Raw genomic sequence first — 15,061 nt, 5'->3', positions numbered from 1 at the left:
TACCGTTTTTGTTATAACGGATCATAAAACGAGTATCAAAAACGACAAAAATTCACTTTAAAAAATTTTTATAATGTTTTTTTCTATCCAATAATTTGACGTATCACTAACCGTTTTTCAACTGCCAAAAGACCGTTTTGTATTGTTAGATGGATTTATTAACATAAAGCGAAACCGATTTACTAATTTTGTATAATTCAATCAATATTAATTTATATCATCATAAAGTGATAGTGCAAATGTTTGTATTCAGATGGGTTCTAAATTTTTCTTTTTAGTTTATAGCAAAAGAATGCTATAGTTTTTTTTTCTTACAATAAACGTTTTAAACGATAAAAAAAAATACTTCAATTCTTTTACATGTTTTGGGAGTTATTCAGGATTTCGGGTTATCAAAAGATTAAACAAAAATAGTGGTCCAAATTCCAAAACGTGGATGTTTAAATGCAATTACCAGTCACTTGTTTCCCATTGTTTAAGAAGAAATTAATTATAAGGGTATCAAATTGTAAAAAAAACGGTAACTACAATAAGAAATACATATGGTATGTTTTTGTCAATGATACCATAATTTGGACGCGTCGCGTAGCACACACACACTGGTACCGTATTCCACAACTCCATCTAATTGATCCATAGCTGTCAATCAATAGTATATAGCTATTGCACATAATGTAATTAGTTATATATTACTACATTTACACAGATGCATGTCCCTTGTCGCACATAACTATTTAGGTAACAGTTTTATCTTTTTTTCTAATCGAAATGAAATATTCGGAGAGATGATAATGTGAAAATAGAATAATGTGAACGTGGAAAAGGAAAAAATTAAGTTAACCAAAAATTTAGCCACCGACATAACGCTCTTTAGCATTTTTATTTTATTTTGTTTTCTTCCAACAGTAGAAACGCCTTTTCACCGACCATCCCCTCGTACCTGCTGTGAATGATATCTTGAAAACTCACAAAATTTACTTCTTTTTCCAAAAATGTTACTTCTTCTTGACTGTTCAATTGGCAAGTATCGGACACGATTTAATTTGATGCTAATCCTGGGAGACATGGGGTTCATCAGTGCTATACACGCATTGAAGGGAAGATTCAACGTTCTCTTATCACGGCCTCAAAACGCGTCAGGTGTGCCAGTTGATGGTGTAACGTACAGAATGGCTTTGGAAAAACCTAGCCACTAGAGGAGACCTTATCGACCAGATTGAGGACTTAGAACTTGTTGACAATACGTTTGAGGGTTGGTAACTTAACTAAAGGGGTTTAAAAATCTCTCATCAACCGATGTCTTTTTAATAAGATTTAAGTTTTCTTGGTTTTTGTCCTTTGATTTTCTTTATAATAAAATCTCCTTTTTATGCGAAAAATGTTATCTTCGTATGACTTTGTTGAAGATTACATTCCAGTTTAGCTCAAAATTCGATTACAATGTAAAAAGTATGCAATGATAGGTGCAATTACATGTGTTGAACTATATAAAATGATAGGTGCAATATACTTTCTCCAATCTAATCGATTGAGAGAGCAAAGACAAAACACATTAAATGAGAGGTCCTTTGGAATGCTTCTAGTCAACTCATTCCAATTGGAAAGAGATATAGGGAAGATTAGCATGATCCATAACGCAAAAACTGAGACATCAAATGAGAAAGATTGAAATCAAGAGATAGCAGCAGTAACCTATAAAACCTAAAAGCTCGAATCCGAATTTCTATAGAATATATCAGGAAAATTATGGAAATAATCTCAACGTTATATCAAATTATAAAATAGTAAAAAAATCTCTAAATTAAACAAGTCTAAATCTAAACCCTAAATCCCATATATTAACCCTCTCTACCATAATTAATAATAATTAATTGTACACAAAAAAAAAAGAAAAATTAATTATTGATTCCAAATTTTTTTTAACAAAACATTTAAACTATTCTTTAATTTCCATTTTGGAAAAAAAGTCCTTGGGAGAGTTTATTATGGGCCTTTTTGGAAAAAAGGTCCTTGGGAAAGTTTATTATGGGCCTTGGCCTTACCAGCCTTAGTAACGTGAGCCCAACACAGTGAAAGAGAAACTACACGTAGTTCTTATCTATTAAACCGGCACAGAGTCCTCTTCCCGTAGACAAGAACTGAGAATATTTTTTCTCTCTCTCCTTCCCCGTAATTTCCGTTACTAACCAAACCCAATTTTGGAAATCCAGTAACAGCGCTTTATAAAAGAAAATTAAAATCTTTTTTTTCTTCTTCTTTTTTCACAAAAAAAATTCGTCAAGAAAAAAAACAAAAACATTCTTGGAACACTTCATCTTCTCCGCAACTCTATAGTTTCACGAGCTCTGTTCTGTTTTCTCTCTCCGACAGTCTCACAAGGTATAAATTTTTTGCTAACCCTAGAATTGAATTCTCACTGTTCTTGAATTAGGGTTTTTGATCTTTGCGTGTCCTGTATTGAATTATTTTATCCGTAGGTTATGATTGTGCGGTTTTAGTTGATGTGTTTGGTAATGGGAAAAGGTAGAGTTAAGGCAGTGGAGAAAAGGGTCTTAGATCAGAAACTTAGAGGATCGATCAATGTTCCTTTAGGACCTGTTTATCACCCGACAGAAGATGAATTCAAAGATCCGTTAGAGTACATATACAAGATCAAGCCAGAGGCAGAGGTCTTTGGTATTTGCAAGATTGTTCCACCTAGTTCTTGGAAACCTCCTTTTGGTTTGGATTTGGAATCTGTTAAGTTTCCAACAAAGACACAAGAGATTCACCGGTTACAGTTTCGTCCTGCTTCTTGCAATTCGAAGACGTTTCAGTTGGAGTACAATAGTTTTTTGGAGGAGCATTTAGGTAAGAAGCTGAAGAAGAGAGTTGTTTTCGAAGGAGAGGAGTTGGATTTGTGTAAGCTGTTCAATGCGGTGAAGCGGTTTGGGGGTTACGGAAAGGTTGTTAAAGGGAAAAAATGGGGTGAGGTGTATCAGTTTATGAAATCTGGTGAAAAGATTTCAAAGTGTGCTAAGCATGTCTTGTGTCAGTTGTACAAAGAGCATCTGCATGATTTCGAGAATTATCACAGTCGGATGAATTCGGATGCGTCAAAGAGCTGTAAAAGAAAAACCAATGAACGGAGTCGAAGGTGTTCTGAATCTCGGAGCTCAAAGAGAAGAAAGAGAAGTGGTGATGAAAAGAATCCAAAGGTGGAACATGAAGAAGTGGTTGATCAATCTTGTGAGCAGTGTAAAAGTGGCAAACACGGCGAAGTGATGCTTTTGTGTGATAGTTGTAATAAAGGTTGGCATATATATTGTCTCTCGCCACCACTGAAGCATATCCCACTAGGGAACTGGTATTGCCTTGAGTGCTTAAACACTGATGAAGAAACTTTTGGGTTTGTTCCTGGTAAATGCTTACCACTAGAAGATTTCAAGCGCGTTGCTGATCGCGCTAAAAGAAAGTGGTTTGGTTCAGGATCAGTGTCTAGGACGCAGATAGAGAAAAAGTTTTGGGAAATAGTAGAAGGGTCAGGTGGTGAGGTTGAAGTTATGTATGGTAATGACTTGGATACTTCTGTTTACGGAAGTGGTTTCCCTCGAATAGGTGATCAAAGACCAGAATCAGTTGAGGCAAATGTATGGGATGAATATTGTAGTAACCCTTGGAATCTTAATAACATGCCTAAGTTGAAAGGATCTATGCTTCAGGCCATTCGTCATAACATTAATGGTGTTACAGTGCCCTGGCTTTATCTTGGAATGCTCTTCTCTTCTTTTTGTTGGCATTTTGAAGACCATTGTTTTTACTCTGTGAATTATCTACACTGGTATGTTTCCTGGTACTGTAATTATCATTTTGTTTCTTTCTACAATAGTTTGTCGTTCTTTTTAAGCATTTAGAGTAGTACTGCATTCTCGATTCTTGAAACTCTCTAATTTATAGAGTCTTTTTATCTTGAAAGATTTTGCTACCAACTTATTTTTGATTCACACCTCTTCAGGGGAGAGGCAAAATGTTGGTATGGTGTTCCAGGCAGTGCTGCTAGTGCTTTTGAAAAGGTTAGTTTTTTTTGTTATACTTGAGCTAAGTCTCCAAAGGGTTTTAATCTTTGCTCTTAATACTTGAGCTGCTTGATTTTTCTGTAGGTTATGCGAAAAACACTTCCCGATCTCTTTGATGCTCAGCCAGATTTGCTCTTTCAGCTGGTTACCATGTTGAGTCCGACTGTTTTACAAGAAAATAAAGTCCCTGTCTACACAGTATTACAGGTTTGATATACGAGTATTTAGTTCATTGAGGAGCTTAATTTATTGTTAGCATTTCAATTGCAAGTTTGGAAGTTATTTATGATTAATATTAACGTTCCTCCTAAAATCACTGAGCTTGTTTAGTTTTATAACATAATCCCTCTACTTTTGTTCATTGCTAGGAGCCTGGAAACTTCGTGATCACATTTCCAAAATCCTTTCATGCTGGATTCAATTTTGGTACGCCTACTCCTAATTTTAGTTATTGTAGTGACTTGACTAGTTTTGCGCGTTAAAGTGTTCAATTAATTTCATTAGGGAGTTTAGTTACCAATATATTTGTGCAGTTTATGATATACTAGCATATGTTGTCCTTCCAGGTTTAAATTGTGCAGAAGCCGTCAACTTTGCCACTGCTGATTGGCTACCTCATGGTGGTTCTGGGGCAGAGCTGTATCGGCTATACCGGAAACCTTCAGTCATATCTCATGAAGAGCTTCTCTGCGTGGTAGCTAAGGTAAGAGAGACAATATGAACAGCGTTAAAAACTTTATATGATAGGCTAGCAAGATGAGTTGTATGCCCATTTACCTTTGGTTGGACACATGTCCCATGATTTGTATTGATTTGTTGGGCTGTTACTAATTTATTCATTGGTTACTAGTGGAATTGTGTATGTTAGCTTCAAGCACCAAATGTGGATATATGCGCAGCTTCAGTGATTGTTTTAATTGTAATCTCTTATAGGAAAACTGCTGCAATAACGAAGGATCAATACATTTGAAGAAAGAATTACTCAGAATATACAGCAAGGAAAAAAACTGGAGAGAGCAGCTCTGGAAAAGTGGTATTTTGAGATCTTCTCCTATGTTTGTGCCTGAATGCCCTGATTCTGTGGGCATCGAAGAGGTTTTTCTTTCTGCAATCAGATATTGTTGGTTTCAATGTTAAGTTTTTTTCCTATTCATTCTAGTTTGCATAAGATAATGCTCTGATGTGTGGACTCTTTATAACGGTATTTGCAGGATCCAACATGCATCATCTGCCAACAGTTTCTTCATCTTTCTGCTATCGTCTGCAATTGCAGGCCATCTGTTTTTGCATGCTTGGAGGTAAATTTTAATATCCAGACTTTTTATAAAATAGAGACTCTTGAGGGCTCTCTAGTGGTGCATTACAGTAGACATATTTTTCATTGAGAATCTAGTTTCATAAGTGTTTTAAATTCTTGAATTCAGCACTGGAAGCACCTTTGTGAATGTGAACCTACGAAGTTGCGTCTTGTATACCGTTATACCCTTGCCGAGTTGGATAGGATGGTGCAAGAAGTTGAAAAGTTTGGTGGCTGCAAAACGCTAGAAACCAAAAACTCACAAAGGCCGAGTTCAGGCACCAAAGGATCTAGTGCTTTGAACAAAAAGGTAAATTTATACTTAAGGGTTTGTATTAAATAAGTTAGCAGTCTTCCATATCTTAAGATAAATATATAAACTGTTGCTGCTTTTTCTCATACTAGCAGGAGGGAATGCAAGTGAGTCAGGCACGACCAGCTGACAAATGGCTCCTTCGAGCATCAAAGGTTCTTGACCATGCCTTTTCAAGTGTTGAATATGCTACTCTTTTGAAGGAAGCAGAACAGTTTCTTTGGGCTGGATCAGAAATGGACCGTGTGAGTTTCGAGTATCTGTTGGAATGCTTTTTGTATATATGTCTTTAGGTAGATTCTGGAAAATAATATTTTCTTGTCATCCAGGTACGAGATGTTACAAAAAGTTTGATCAAAGCAAAGATATGGGCTGAAGCTGTTAGCGACTGTTTTGGAAAAGTTGAAGGTGAAGCCAACAATGATTCAATGAAAGTTCACTTGGAATTTATTGATGAGTTGGTGAGAGTTAATCCCGTTCCTTGCTTTCATTCTGGTTATCTGAAATTAAAGGTTAGCCATATAGCTGTGATATCCCAGTTTTCTTATAGATCCTTACTGTTGTTTGCCATTATGTTATTACATTGTTTACACGTTTCCATTTCTGTGTAGGACTATGCTGAAGAGGCTACAAAATTGTCTGAGAAAATCGATTCAGCTCTGTTAAGTAGCCCAACTGTATGCCACTACAAACTCCATTACTTCCCACATAGTCTTGAGGACAATGCCTTTTAGTTCCATGCAATTCAATCTGACTAAATTATTAATGTTATGCATTTTGATTAATGTTACTTGTTTTTTTTTTCTAGATCACCCAGCTGGAGCTACTGCATTCTGAAGTCTCTAGTTCACCAATCTCCTTTACGAAGCATGAGATCTTGTCAAAGAAGATCTCTTCTGCAAAGGTAAACCATCGTTTATACCGACATGTGCATAGTTATTTGTTCCGCTAGCTTACAATATCTTAGTAGTCAAGTTTTGTGTTTTAAATAACAAGGGAATCGGTATAGGGTGTGTGAGTTAAGAAGAATATGTGAATATTGCCTATTGGTTTAAATTATGATTCCATATCGAATAATATGAGACATGTTGATTAATGTCTTTTCTTGAATTTGATAATCTCTCTTCCTCATGGGTCCGCAGATGTTAGCTGAAAGGGGGAGACTCTGTCTCGAGGACACTAAACCTCCAGGAATTGAAATGGATGCACTTTTCAAGCTAAAGTCAGAGGTAAATATATTGTCCTTATTCTGAAAAATGATGATTCTGTTACTTGTTCGTGTGTTATAATCGTGCTTTTTTCCTTTAATAGATGTTGGAGCTTCAGGTGCAACTTCCAGAAACAGAAGGGATTCTGGATTTGGTAAAGAAATCAGAATTAGCCCGTGATAAATGTAACAAAGTTTTGAGTGGTTCTTTATTTCTCAAGGTTGGCTGTACTTTTGTTCTGTGTCTTTCAGTGTGATTAAGAAACCAGCTCAACCTTTCTCAAGTATTTTCTTTTCCTGCACAGGATGTGGAAGAGGTTCTTCATGAGTTCGATAGTTTCAGCGTTAACATTCCTGAGTTGAATATCCTGAGGCAGTGCCGTGTTGACACTCTGTCTTGGATTTCACGCTATAATGATGTAATGGCTGATGTTCGTGAAGGCAAGGACCAGCGAGAGCTAATTAGAGACCTGAGTTCCCTTCTTAAGGATGGATCATCGTTAGGCGTTCAAGGTATTTATATTGTTCTTCAACATTCTTTAGGGTGTTTCCACCTATTTTTGCGTTGTAATCCATAGTGACTGGCTGGCTGATAGCTTTAACCCATATCACAGTATCTGAAATAGTTGAAGGACTGCCTCTTGTTGAGGTTGAATTGAAGAAGGCATCTTGCCGGGACAAAGCTCGAACGGTAAATGGTTTCTCTTTCTTTTATTGTCTGAGTTGTATCATGATGAAATTGCATTTGTTTTCATGCTCTGAGTGCTTTTTCTTTGGTTCATATCTTTGATTCAGCTTTTTTTTTGGTGAATGTAGGTTTATACTGCAAGAAGGTCTCTGAAATTCATTGAGCAGCTGCTCGCGGAAGCTGTTGTGTACGTTGTCCCCAAATATGATTATACAATATGTAATGCATTCTACTTTATTTTTACTTTCATGCTAAAATTTTATATTTCCAGGCTACACATCGATGAGGAAAAGCTATTTATTGAGATCTCGGGAATTTTGTCAAGAGCACGGTGTTGGGAGGAAAGAGCAAGCAGTATCCTTGCCAGTGAAACTCAGATGTACGACCTTAAAGATCTCGTAAGGTATATATATCTTTTGTTCAGGCTTGTAAAATTATCTAGTTCAGCCCCATGCTTAGTTTTTCTGTAAGTCTTTTTATTCACCAAAAGATGTTTGTTTCTAGGATGTCAGTCAACATTGATGCGGTTTTGCCTTCTTTGAAAGGCATAGAGAAGACAATCTCGTCGACTGAAACTTGGCTTCAGAAATCTGAGCCTTTTTTGTCAGCTACTTCCTCTGTGGCATCATCTCCATGTTCTGTGCTTGAACTTCCTGTATTAAAGGTTTGTCTGCCTTATGTGGCTATTTTGGTTTCTGTTTATCTTCTTTTAACTAATGCTTTAATTTACTGCAGGACCTAGTTTCTCAGTCTAAATCACTTAGCGTCCAGCTTCAAGAGCCAAGAGTCCTTGAAACATTGTTGCTTAATTGCGAGAGGTGGCAGTGTGATAATCATCAGCTCTTGCAAGAAACTGAAGATTTGTTGGACATTGCGAAAATAGATGATGGCATGCATAGCAATATCCTTCCGAAGATTATGGATTTGATAACCAGAGTGGACTCTGCTAGAGAATCTGGTCTGGCCCTTGGTCTTAATTTCGATGAACTTCCCAAACTTCGAGCTGCTAGTCTAAAACTAGGATGGTGTAGTAAGACCATCACGTTAACCTCTAGCTTACCTTCCTCTGAGGTACAATTAGATTTCTGAGTTTTAATTTGACGCTTAGTGTGGTTATGTACCCCCTTTTGATTGTTTAAGTGTGTCTTTAAATGGCAGTTGCTAAAAGATGTAGGAAAGCCCTCGTTACAGCATATTCAGCAGCACTTAGAAGAGGTATGTTCGGCTAATGTATCATTCTTCTCTTTTGATTTTCAATAAATACTTCAACACCACAGGGATCTGGTTGATGAGTTTTGGTCATTTTCTTATTGACAGGGACTAACTCTGGATATATTACCCGAAGAGTATTACTTAGGCAAGAGACTCATGGAGTTGAAAGACACTGGACTAGAGTGGGCAAAACGAGCTAGAAAAGTACTTGCCAACACTTAATGTTTTTTCAGTCAATTGCTTTATATCCCTTTGGATTGTTTAACGAAAGCGAGAGCTATTGGTTTGATCTGCAGGTGGTGACGGACTCTGGTGCTCTTGCCTTAGAAGATGTTTTCGAGCTTATTTCTGAGGGTGAAAATTTACCTGTCCATCCAGAGCAGGAACTTCAGGTTAATATAAAATGAAATGTTAACAAAGCTTAACACATAACCTCCCCGTTATCTAATACTGTTTTGTATGATGGTTGATTGATGCAGGCTTTACGAGCTCGGAGTATGTTACACTGTATTTGTTTAAAGCCATACAACTCAAGATCCATGGTTTCTTGTAATCAATGTGGCGAATGGTATCACACCTATTGTTTAAAACTTCATTGGCGGCCTGAGGCTTTTGTCTGCTCCGCTTGTTGTCCAGTGGCGGAATCCTCTCCACAGATTGACCCCGCTAGGTTTGTCCCTTGTGCCATACGAGCTTACTCTAAACACGTTTGCCACACACTTTCCTTGTTACCTGAATCAGTTTGTTTGATTGATATTTGTTAACAGATCAATGGAGCCAGAGACACAGTCGCGAAACCAAAGACAGACAAGAAAGGTAGCGACTGGTGCTGTAGTTGATGATTTACGGTGGAAAACCCGAAAACGCATCAAACGGACAGCTAAAGGGAGCCCTCAGGTTCATATTCTTCCATGGTTCTTCACTTAAGAACCAACATAATAATCTCGAGGGACTGAAATATAGAGCTAAATTCATTTATTCAATTTTAGATGATGGGGTTTTTTCTCAAAATCTTTTTAATGTTTCCATTAGAAAATGGAGAAGTTAACATAAAAGGTTTTTGGACTTTAATAATTTTCCGGATTATTGGATCTTTTATTTTTCTTAACTAGATCACTGGATCTGTAATTTGTAGTATTATGTACTAGATAAATTCTAATCACAACTATGTATAGAGGAGATATTAGCTTAAATCTTAAAGCGAAGGCTTTACTTGTAACTTGTTAAAATCTATTGTATACTAATGTTTTTGTAATGTAATTTTATTCAATTTTAGTTTTGGTGATTTTCTTTAAAATACTTATATATAATCTTTTATAAATCTTTCAAACTTCAAAACCAACAAACTCCTACCAAAATCAAACTACCAGCAACAGCTATTAGAAGAGTTTTGAAAACAAATTTGGACCAGAAATCAGCGGACCACAAATGTGTGAAAGAGAGAATCATATCACTCCATCCCCACAAAATACATCAGAAGGAAAATTCAAAAAAAGCAATAGTTGAGATCACTTTCCTTACAAGAATCACTTTTGATGACATCATGTTTTCACAGACCCACAATCATATCTCTCAATATATATATATATGTACATTGTATGTAGAGATGTGTTGTGAAGTATTAACTAAGGGATCTTTCATAGAAACAGAGCCTTATTGTACCTTTTCAGACACCATCCTCAAGCTGAAAGCTTCCTTCAACACTCTTCTTCCATTTTTGAATATCTTACATTTATTGTGTCCATCCATATCTTTTATTTATCTAGTTGAATGGACTAATTCGTGTATGTTTATAGTTAAAAAATGTGTGCAAACCAATTTTTTAAAAATGCCAAGTTCAGTACCGGTCGGCCTCAAATATTTATGTGATTTTCATGAAAATTGCTAATAAGTAAAAAAAAAACAAAGTAAGACAAGTCACATTAAATTTAAGTGAAAAGTTGGCAAAAAGAAGAAGAAGGGAAAGTCAAATTTATTTAGTTTAATGTCAAAAGTCAAAACTATGTTGGTGTTAAAGCGTGAGTGCAACAAGATTGTTGACATTAGACAGACTAAATTAGACAGACTAAAAATTTGTAGTCAGGAATTGGATTTGGGAGTAGTAGCAGAACAAATCTAATTAAACCAAAAAAAACATATCTAGTGCATCAAATATTTTGACTATTTGGATTTTTTGGTCGGGCCCTTTTAGACGCCGGATATTAAATGCATCATACTAACTTTCAAATTAGGTGCAAAATATATATACGTATATATATATAATTTTAAAAAATCACTTTCAAAACTTTTGAAAAATAAAAGAATTTAGATAAAAAAGTAAAAGGAAAAAAGGGGAATTTAAAAAGGGGAAAAAAATAAAGTTAGGAGAGAGGGCTCACTGTCCGAAGCAAAGAAAGAAATAGCAAAGTGATTTAGACATGTGAGAGAGAGATATTCAAGTGTGTCCCAATTCACTCTCATATCATTTAGTCAACATTAGGACACAACTCTCTTTCATACATCTCATTCTAAATCAAAGTTTAAATTATACAACAAAAAAAGTTGGCTAAATAAAAAACAAAATATCTCATTCGTAACGTAGCCAAAACTATACAGGAAAAATGTAAGTTGAAACTGTAAACTTTTAATGAATAATGCAATAAAAAAAACTGTAAATGAAAGTTGTACAAACAAGTTGAAAGTAAAGCTTTTAATAAAGTTTTTGGTAAAGTTTTTGTAATTGGTAAACTTTAAAACTGTATATTTATACAGCTTTGTACCACTTTGTAAAGTTGAGTTTTTTTCCCTTTCTTTTAACATCTGAATTTTGATTATATGAAATTAAGTCAACACGAGTCTTGATACCTCCTACATGGTTGGTTACATGAACTCACCTCTTCTAATAAACAACTTAAAGTGAAAAGAAAAAAACTCACAAAATATCTAGTGAAAATCTCGCAAATAAGAACATGGAAGTCAGATATAGACAAAAAAAGAGATATATACAAATCATGGGAATAATAATTACAAAAATTAAACTTTAGGATTCAATATAAGAAACTTCAAAAACCTAGATAAACTCTAAATTAATAGTATAATTATCTAAACTAATTAAAATATAAGTAATAAAGATTATATATTAGAGATAATAATAAAACTTATTTAGATAACTTCTGATTTGTTTGATTGACAAAACAAAACTTTAATGGTAAGAGGCTTACGAGCATATAACTTATTTTAAAAATCAAAGCAAACAATTTATAGATACATGAAAAGCAGTTAATATTAATAATGAATATAACATCAATGACTAATAAATTTTGCTTTTCAGTCAGTGAAACATTAGATTTTGTAATAAGAAAGTTCTAATATTCTTTTTCAATGAAAAAATATTCTTCAACAAACTAATTAAATATCCTAAAAAGTGGAGGAAAAAATATTCAATATATATCTTTAACCAAAATTTAATAAACTAAATAAATATATAAATAGGAAACAATGGTCGTCACTCTCCTTTCTCTCTTCTTCTTTGGTCTTCTAACTTTCAGAGTAAGGCCTCTCCCATTCAAAAAGTTCACAAATATTTTTTTTTTTAAAAACAAAAATTATAAATCTGTTTTCTCTTCTCCCTGATTTGTCTCTTCTGTTGTCATCTCCTCTGATACACATTGTGTTCTCCATCTCAGAAACCCTAGATTTCTCCATCAAATCTAACTGTAGGAGAAGCTACTTACTTACTTACTTACTTTCCCCTGTTTTCTTAATTCCAAATCTGTAATCGAGTTCTTAGTGATACTCAAGATTTTAACTTCTTTTTGTTTTTTTTTTAGGTTTCATAGAAACAATTTGGATCTTGAAAGCTGATTGATTACTGGGTAAATTAAGAAACCGCCATTGTTGTTCTCTTTACTAGGGTTTACGATTTCTTAGGGAATTAAAGTTTCCTTTTTTAAAAATCTCTTCTTTTATTTTTTTTCCTCTTTAAAGATTTGTAATTTAGGGTTTTTTAATGCATGGACGGAAGAGAAGCAATGTCATTTCCAGGCTCGCATACTCAGTACTATCTCCAAAGAGGAGCCTTTCCCAATCTTACACCTTCCCAAGTCGCGAGTGGTCTTCACGCGCCGCCGCCGCCACCTCCGGGTTTTAGGCCAATGTCAAACCCTAACATTCATCACCCTCAGGCTGGGCCTCCTTTCTCCATGGCTGAGCAGCAGCACAGGCACTCTGATTTTGGGCACAGTATTCACATGGGGATGGTTTCCTCTGCTTCTGCTGCGGAGTTGCAGCCGCCTCTGTCACAACCGCAGCCGCCACCGCCACCGGCGGAGACACAGACGGCTAGGAAGAAACGTGGACGGCCGAGAAAGTATGCTCCTGATGGACAAGTCTCTCTAGGGCTTTCTCCAATGCCTTGTGTTGGTAATAATAAGTCTAAGGACTCATCTCCAATGTCTGATGATCCTAATGCACCCAGACGAGTCAGAGGTCGACCTCCTGGAACTGGAAGGAAGCAACGCTTGGCTACTCATGGTGAGATCTCGAGTTTTTTTTTTTCTGTTTACTTGGTCAAGTGTTAAGTTGTTGCTTTAGCTTTGTCGTTACTGCTACTCAATATTGATTGTTCGGTATTAGATTGACTGATCCATGTGTGGTTGATTTTGATGTGAGTTGAGATAGTAATTGGTTATTCTAATGTGGTTGGCCAACATGGTACAAGACTATAAAATATAATATGTAAAGCTTGGATCCTGCTAGAGCTTTAGATGATTCTATGGCCAGATTAGGTTATTAATGTAGCTCTGTTGTTACTGCTACTCAACATTGATTGTTTGGTATTAATGTTGATATGATTGTTCATTCTAATGTGATTAGTCAATTGAAAACTTTTAACTCTGTTTATTACTACTTTAGGTGAGTGGATGAATGCATCAGCTGGATCTGCTTTTGCACCTCATGTGATCAGCGTTGAAGCAGGAGAAGTAAACTCTCAAAACTCTTTTCAATCTTACTGATTATGTAGCTTTACATTGTTTCAATTTTAATTTTATTTTTCTTGCAGGACATTGTTGCGAAAATTGTGTCATTTTCACAACAAAGACCTCGAACTCTTTGTATAATGTCAGGCACTGGAACAGTTTCTTCAGTCACTCTCCGTCAACCCGGTTTAACAACACCTCACTTAACATTCAAGGTTTCAAAATCGTTCATTCTGTTAATCGAGAAAATACAAAACCTGGAAAGAGATTTCTAATAGAATCCTTTTTTCTTGTTTTCCTTAGGGACGTTTTGATATTCTAAGTTTAGGTGGATCGTATCTGGTGAATGATGAAGGTGGATCCAAAAGTCGAACAGGCGGTTTGAGTGTCTCTCTTTCTGGTATTGAAGGTCATGTTATTGGCGGTGGAATTGGAATGCTTATCGCAGCCAGCCTCGTTCAGGTATTTTGAATTTATCTTCGTAATGGTTGAAAAGTGAAGCTATAACGAGGGGAAACAACTAATACGAGTGTTTAGTTGTATATGTAATGTGTCTCTTAAACTGAAAAACTTTTTTGTTACTTTGAAGGTGGTGGCTTGTAGTTTTGTATATGGAGCAAGTGCGAAGTCTTATAATACCAATAACAACAAGACCATCAGACAAGAAATAGAACCAAAGGAAGAGCACAACAATAGCGATTTGGAGAGCACACCGTGTAGTGCACCAGAAGCTGCAGCATCGGCGGGTCAGCAGACTCCACCAAACTTCTCATCTGCTCAGGGAATGAGCGAATGGCCTGGTTCAGGCTCAGGATCAGGAAGGTCACTTGACTCTAGCAGAAACCTACTCACTGATATTGATTTGACTCGCGGATGATTCAAAAACAGAAAACATTATTAGTCTCTTAAACAGCAGCAGCATACATAATGTGAGTGCTGTATATATCTTTGTTGTTGTAGATTTCTCTTTCTGGGAATGTTAAAACCAGACATTTCAGGATCGAGAAGAGATTTCTCAGCTCCTTCTAACATTGTTAATGTAACTAAACTCCCTGCTTTCAGGCTATTTAAGGAGATTTTAACTCTTTGTTTTTCTTTGTGTTCACCAACAACTTCAATAGTTGTGTTCACTGAAAGATTTGGCTTTCAAGTATCCGAAATAGTTAGAAAATTAATTAAAATAGTAAATTTAAATAAATATAAACAAAAATTGCCAAATAATAAATGTTTGAATATTCTAGTTTTTAAAAAAAAATTAGATATACAAGATGTTCTTCCAACAAGATGATAATTTATTCATGAAAAGCATTAAATATTAATGAATAATATTC

The 15,061-nt window shown here is 35.5% G+C and overlaps 2 protein-coding genes across 13 annotated transcripts; both read left to right on the top strand.

The window, feature by feature from the left end:
- The first annotated feature begins 2,129 nt into the window (after positions 1–2,129).
- On the top strand, positions 2,130–10,047 carry LOC104703973 (lysine-specific demethylase JMJ17). 6 transcript variants are annotated; one of them, XM_010420071.3, is made up of 26 exons: positions 2,130–2,379; positions 2,478–3,820; positions 3,995–4,052; positions 4,140–4,262; positions 4,424–4,481; positions 4,622–4,758; positions 4,989–5,150; positions 5,267–5,353; positions 5,480–5,662; positions 5,758–5,910; positions 5,995–6,177; positions 6,277–6,342; positions 6,474–6,569; positions 6,808–6,894; positions 6,977–7,093; positions 7,178–7,385; positions 7,487–7,563; positions 7,689–7,747; positions 7,832–7,963; positions 8,065–8,224; positions 8,296–8,631; positions 8,719–8,775; positions 8,878–8,976; positions 9,069–9,164; positions 9,252–9,442; positions 9,540–10,047. In XM_010420071.3, the coding sequence occupies exons 2-26, from the start codon at positions 2,502–2,504 to the stop codon at positions 9,697–9,699; spliced, it is 4,404 nt and encodes a 1,467-aa protein (XP_010418373.2). In that variant the 5' UTR covers positions 2,130–2,379; positions 2,478–2,501; the 3' UTR covers positions 9,700–10,047. The 6 variants fall into 6 exon arrangements, with proteins under 6 accessions (XP_010418373.2, XP_010418375.2, XP_087316245.1 ...); XM_010420073.3 differs by having other exon boundaries at positions 2,134–2,379; positions 5,761–5,910; XM_087460119.1 differs by having other exon boundaries at positions 2,264–2,379; positions 4,989–5,088; positions 5,761–5,910.
- Positions 10,048–12,217: 2,170 nt separating this feature from the next.
- Positions 12,218–14,815, top strand: LOC104703971 (AT-hook motif nuclear-localized protein 5-like). Of its 7 annotated transcripts, none has more exons than XM_010420069.3 (7): positions 12,259–12,467; positions 12,582–12,626; positions 12,781–13,284; positions 13,666–13,733; positions 13,814–13,945; positions 14,034–14,192; positions 14,320–14,815. In XM_010420069.3, exons 3-7 carry the CDS (start codon positions 12,783–12,785, stop codon positions 14,605–14,607), a joined length of 1,149 nt encoding a protein of 382 aa, XP_010418371.1. In that variant the 5' UTR covers positions 12,259–12,467; positions 12,582–12,626; positions 12,781–12,782; the 3' UTR covers positions 14,608–14,815. The 7 variants fall into 7 exon arrangements, with proteins under 7 accessions (XP_087316238.1, XP_087316239.1, XP_010418371.1 ...); XM_010420070.3 differs by having other exon boundaries at positions 12,776–13,284; XM_010420067.3 differs by having other exon boundaries at positions 12,268–12,467; positions 12,739–13,284.
- The last annotated feature ends 246 nt before the right edge of the window (positions 14,816–15,061 follow it).

Source organism: Camelina sativa, chromosome 7 (genome assembly GCF_030686135.1).
Source record: "Camelina sativa cultivar CO46 ecotype springtype chromosome 7, ASM3068613v1".
Lineage (NCBI taxonomy): Eukaryota > Viridiplantae > Streptophyta > Magnoliopsida > Brassicales > Brassicaceae > Camelina > Camelina sativa.
This window is presented reverse-complemented; position numbering and strand designations above follow the sequence as displayed.

What these genes read in the sequence shown, in the direction of transcription:
- LOC104703973 (XM_010420071.3), top strand. Translation starts at nt 2,502, where the DNA reads ATGTGTTTGGTAATGGGAAAAGGTAGAGTTAAGGCAGTGGAGAAAAGG. An exon ending in TCATGCTGGATTCAATTTTG is followed by an intron (nt 4,482 to 4,621) that starts GTACGCCTACTC and finishes TTGTCCTTCCAG; the next exon opens with GTTTAAATTGTGCAGAAGCC. An exon ending in ATTCTGTGGGCATCGAAGAG is followed by an intron (nt 5,151 to 5,266) that starts GTTTTTCTTTCT and finishes CGGTATTTGCAG; the next exon opens with GATCCAACATGCATCATCTG.
- LOC104703971 (XM_087460112.1), top strand. Translation starts at nt 12,765, where the DNA reads ATGGACGGAAGAGAAGCAATGTCATTTCCAGGCTCGCATACTCAGTAC. An exon ending in GCAACGCTTGGCTACTCATG is followed by an intron (nt 13,285 to 13,665) that starts GTGAGATCTCGA and finishes TTACTACTTTAG; the next exon opens with GTGAGTGGATGAATGCATCA. An exon ending in TCAGCGTTGAAGCAGGAGAA is followed by an intron (nt 13,734 to 13,813) that starts GTAAACTCTCAA and finishes TTTTTCTTGCAG; the next exon opens with GACATTGTTGCGAAAATTGT.